Source organism: Colobus angolensis, unplaced genomic scaffold (genome assembly GCF_000951035.1).
Source record: "Colobus angolensis palliatus isolate OR3802 unplaced genomic scaffold, Cang.pa_1.0 Scaffold98, whole genome shotgun sequence".
NCBI lineage: Eukaryota > Metazoa > Chordata > Mammalia > Primates > Cercopithecidae > Colobus > Colobus angolensis.
The window spans coordinates 5192552-5197469 of record NW_012123820.1 but is presented as its reverse complement, the minus strand read 5'-3'; the positions used below and the strand labels follow the sequence as shown (position 1 = coordinate 5197469).

Sequence of the window (4918 nt, the reverse complement as noted above, 5' to 3'; positions counted from 1 at the left end):
ATCTTTTATGTCCAAAAAATATAAATAAAGTCAATATAAAGACTACTTATGATAAAAGGCTAATCTGCTTACCACAAACAGCTCTTACTACTCAGTAAAATACAAGACAAATAAAACAATTTAAAAAATGGGTGAAGAACATGAATAAGTGGGTCAAAATTACAAATAATAACTAAAACGAAAAATATGAAAAGATCCCCAACTTGAAGCATAATTAAAGAAAAGCAAATTAAACTTCTATCAGTTTGGCTAATTGAAAAATTTTGACAATATGCAACCTTGGCAAGTGTATGGAGAACAAGGTGTGCATATAAACTTAGTCAAAGTGTCACCTGGATATATAGGTTCTTTTTTTAATATGGTCTTTTGGTCTTTGACCCAGCAATTCCACTTTTAGTAAGTGATCCCACAGACACATTTGCAGAATTGTGCAAATATATAGATGTTACAATATTTGCTGCATATGGATTTTATTAGCAAAAAAACCTGAAAATAAATGGTAGTTGCAAACAAAAGAAAAGCAATTGGTCATTAAAAAGAATGAGGTAGAGCTGTGTATACTAATATGCAAAGATGCCCAAGTCATTTAGTGAGGGAAGAAAAGTACAGAACACTATGTATGTGTGTCTGTCTGTCTATGCCTATAATAGCCATATATACACAGAAAATATTAGGAAGGCAGGTAAGACAATTTTAGCACCAGTTTTACACCTGCTTATTACTCAGGTGCACAACTGAAAGGGTGCAGGGACAAGAGAAATGTTCTTTCTTTCTGCTTTCTGTGCTGCTACATTTTTTTACAGTGCAAATTTGTTACTTTACAGTAAACACCCTAATTTGCCGCACCTTGCTCAGCTAATGACCTCTTAAACTGAAACTTCACTGAAAACATCCTGGATAATCAGCATGATAAAATCACCAGTTTCCATGTCAAAGCATATGTACAGCCCTAGGCCTTAAATCCTAATGTCTTTGCTGGGCCAACATTACCTTTGGTAGGATACTTAGATAAGAGGACTCGCTGGAAGCTTTCGGAAAGGTGGAGGATGGTAGTGGCGGAGTCCGGGTGAGGTCGCTGAGTAGTTCATCATTCCTGGTGCTCCTGGGGGTAAAGAAGCTGGCACTGCTCTGAGTAAGACTCCCACAGCTTGCCAAGTCTGCATCAGGGAGGGAGTCTTTCCGGTGGCACCTGTATCTTGTGTCAGGGCTCAGGAGGGCTTCTTCAAACACAGACTCCTCATCAGAGAGCTGCAGCTTCTCAAGCTCCTTGTTGATTTTCTGCACATCTGCCACAGTGGTCCCAGTAGATAAGCGACTGTCAGGCTTTGTGTATTCAGCACAGAGACTGAGGATGGTTTCCAGACGCTGTCTCTCCTAGAACACAGAGAGGAGGGGGAGGTCAGGGGGTTTGTGAGAATGAACACAACTCCAAATAAAAAGACTGAAGAGGCTGGGACAACTGGTGCTTGCATTCCTTACATAAACCCACAAACACTTGGTTGGTGATGATTTTCATAATCTTTGACTGATGCATTTACAGATCCAGGTGAAATGGGGTTTAACAATGCCCAACTTTCCTGCCAAACTCAATTCTGGCTTCTACTCTCTCCCCTTTATGGGTATATCACAGGCTGGCCCTAGCACACATCAGCACTCAGTAAGCGTTTTCATGACTTATCAGTTCCCCAAGGTTTCTGAAGGGTGGGGTTAGGGAGAAAGACAAGGTCTTACTCTGTCCCAAAGGCTGGAGTTCAGTGGCACAATCATAGCTCACTTTAACTCCTGGACTCAAGTGATCTTCTCGCCTCAGCCTCCCAAAAGTCGCTGAGATTACAGGCACGTGCCATTGCACCAAACTCATTTTTTTTTAAACCTCCATTTCCTGTCTATCCTGCTTCCCACCCTCTACTTATCTACCTTCAACAATATCTAGCTTTTTCATCACTACTGACTTAATATTTGCGCTTAAAATTGATTCTCTAACTTCCTAAATGTTATCCTACTGTTTAGACTGTGTGCTAGACCCAGAGACAAAAACAGCTACTTACTGAATCTTTTAATTTAAAAGACTTATCTATGTCTTCAATTTTTTTTCTTGAAAATTTTAAAAATTTTCAAAACTTTTTAATACCTGGTCACCATATAAAGGTCTTTCTCTACTAATTTCTTATATAATTAAAATTATAAAAAAGATAGAATGTTGCACTAAAATGAAGAACATTTCACCTTAAGTCCAGATAGATACCGATGTAACTCAATTTCAGAGGTCATTACATCTTTGATTAATTTAGCTAGAAAATAAAATTTGTTTTTTAAAAATAAATACATAGGCCATTGATGTCTATAAGAGTACTGCAATCTTACCAGACTCCCCATGCAACAGATAGATATTTATGATTTTGAACTTTAAGTAAGTTAATTATATAGTTTGTGAGCAACAGGATATAATTTACAAAATGCTTCTCTGCTTCTCATAAACCTAGACAGCATTGCTTAAGGTAGGAAATCTCAACATCTTTACCTTTCACGTTAATTCCAAGGCCAAAGTGAAAAAAGAACTAAAAACAAAAACCATCTGTTGTGATCTCATTTACCACACTTGAGAAGAGGCTTCACACGCTCTCCATAGAAAAACATTTTCCAAACTGCTTATCAGCAATAAAGCAGAAAAATATTAAGCATCACTGGACTGTTGTTCTCATTTCAATTGCAGCTAATTTGTAAAGACAAACTTTATAAGACAATTAGCTCTTTATTAGTTGATGCTATTAACAAGTAGAAAAGTCAAATAGAACAGACCAACATAACTCCTTAGGTTCCATTAAATACATTACTTAAATGACAAGACAGATATTTAAGGTGTATCTGACTTACATTTGCCCTTTAAAGTAATCCCCCAACAAAAAAATAAAAGAGCAATAGCTTCATCAAAAGGACTAATAAACTAGTTCCTACAAGCTCGCACCTCCCTTTCACTGCCTGAATTTCTGGACTCCAGCTGCAGCTCCATCCTCATGGCCTCTTCCCACGGCAGGCACTCATAGCTACACACTCTCATCTTGGGCTCTTCTGCACCCTGTCCATCCAGGAGCCCTGGTATTTATTTATCTCTGCAGTTTCCACCAGCTGCCAAGCCCTGCCCACCTCAGCTTTATAGGGAGGAAGCAAGGGGGTGGGGGGGACATAGCCTTCATTGCCTTATTTTAAACTTCTCCAACAATCTGGAAAAGTCTACAGGGGCATATGCAAAAACAGCCTCCAAGAGCATACGTAAGGAGAGGGGGATGGACAAGATGCTGCATTTTACTTCTCAATAGCATCTATATTAGAGGTGAGTCTCTAAAGAAAAGTTCTTTTTCTGCCACTTAGGTAATTAAGTTGAAGCATCTAAACTCAGTCTTTCCTAATCTTTTTAGTAAAACACGTATACATTAGCCTTGGCATAAATAATTGAGATTATCTGAAAGCTGTCCATTTCCAATTACCTGGGCTCTAAGGTGTGGTGTTCAAAAGCATGAAAGATATTTCTGTCTAGCCTGAAATACATAGAAAAATTCCTCCCACATGGTCTTCCCAAAATAGTTTCTTTTTCTGCCAGTGGTATTGCTTAATTCCAAAGGGAATAAATGATCCCAGCCTTAAGATGAATGCTATTTCAGACAGTGAAACGCAGTATTCAAAGGCTTGTGCACAGGAAGTTTGGTCTACTGGTATGTGTTTCTCTCTATTCTTATCACCCCATTCACAGCCAATCTGTCCAAGTTTGAATTACTGACACATGCAGCATTGCTGCCCACGAGTTTAAAAGAAATCCAGGTTGCGCTGAGACACATTGGCCCTATAGAAGCTGCACCAAAGAAAAATAAACTGATGTCCAAAGTGCGTCAGAAGAAAGTCTGTAAGGCATTTCAGAAAGCATTACAAGAAGCCTTTAAAGGAAAACTCTGAACAGAAATTACTCTCATAAGATAATTCTCCCTTCAGCCTTCTGCACTCTGGAGTCTTCTTCCTTCCATCACGCCAATAGCCTCTGACCTGCATGACCCAAATCCAGAACAACCATTCCAGACCAGAACCTTTCAAGAATCAGAAGGCACTGTTAATAATTATGCTGGAACCTCAAATGCAAACTGGGATTGGTCCTGGCAAACTGTGATGTCTGTCTCCCCACTTAAAACCAAACTTTCTTTGAAGCTTCACTTAACAACCTGCTATTTAATGAGTCAAGAGGCTGGCTGCCCTCTGAGATTTCCAAATCCTACCCACCTTTCCAAACCAGCAATGTACTGTTCATTCTCTTGAAAAGTCACTAGTACAGAGTCTACATACCTTAATGGTCCAAAATATCAGTGCTAAGAATTTAGAAAATAGGTCATCTTGAATCAAATTATTTTATATACATTTTTATTTTTTTCGCCCTTCCCATTTCTCCTTTTCTTCATCTCTATCTCCCATATATATCAAAAGAAGTGTTGAAGGAGACACAAGATTTTAGACAGTATACCTGAAGAAAACTGTGTGCAGTTTTTCACTTAGAGGTTAAAGGGGAAAAAAAAGGCGATGGGCTAGGGGTGACCTCTGAGCTTTTTTCCATCTTTAGAGGAATGTGTGTGACATTGTTCCCACTGCAGATTCACAGCCCTCAGGAGAGGGTACCATCCATCTCTTATACCCATCCAGGGCGCTTGTAACTAACACCAACCAGTCTAGGTCACAGGATGGTACACATACTGCACAAATACATACATTATGCAGAAAACCAACTGCTGACACTTAAGTACAGGTGAAATTTTGGCTAAAAACCTTTTGTTATAACTAAGTATGTTGGGTCACGTATTACTTAAAACAAAAGGTCAACCTTTAATTTTTAGATATAATTTAGTTGAAATGGGATTTTTTTTTAGGAGGAACTATTGTA

General features: G+C 38.7%; 1 protein-coding gene across 2 annotated transcripts in view; it reads right to left on the bottom strand.

Moving 5' to 3' along the window:
• The window catches only part of PHLDB2 (pleckstrin homology-like domain, family B, member 2), a 245392-nt gene that overhangs the window by 61442 nt on the left and 179032 nt on the right, over positions 1-4918 (bottom strand). For both annotated transcript variants that reach the window (XM_011932762.1, XM_011932763.1), the window contains one exon: positions 991-1374. In XM_011932762.1, coding sequence (XP_011788152.1) covers positions 991-1374 — 384 coding nt within the window. The remainder of the gene's footprint in view (positions 1-990; positions 1375-4918) is intronic.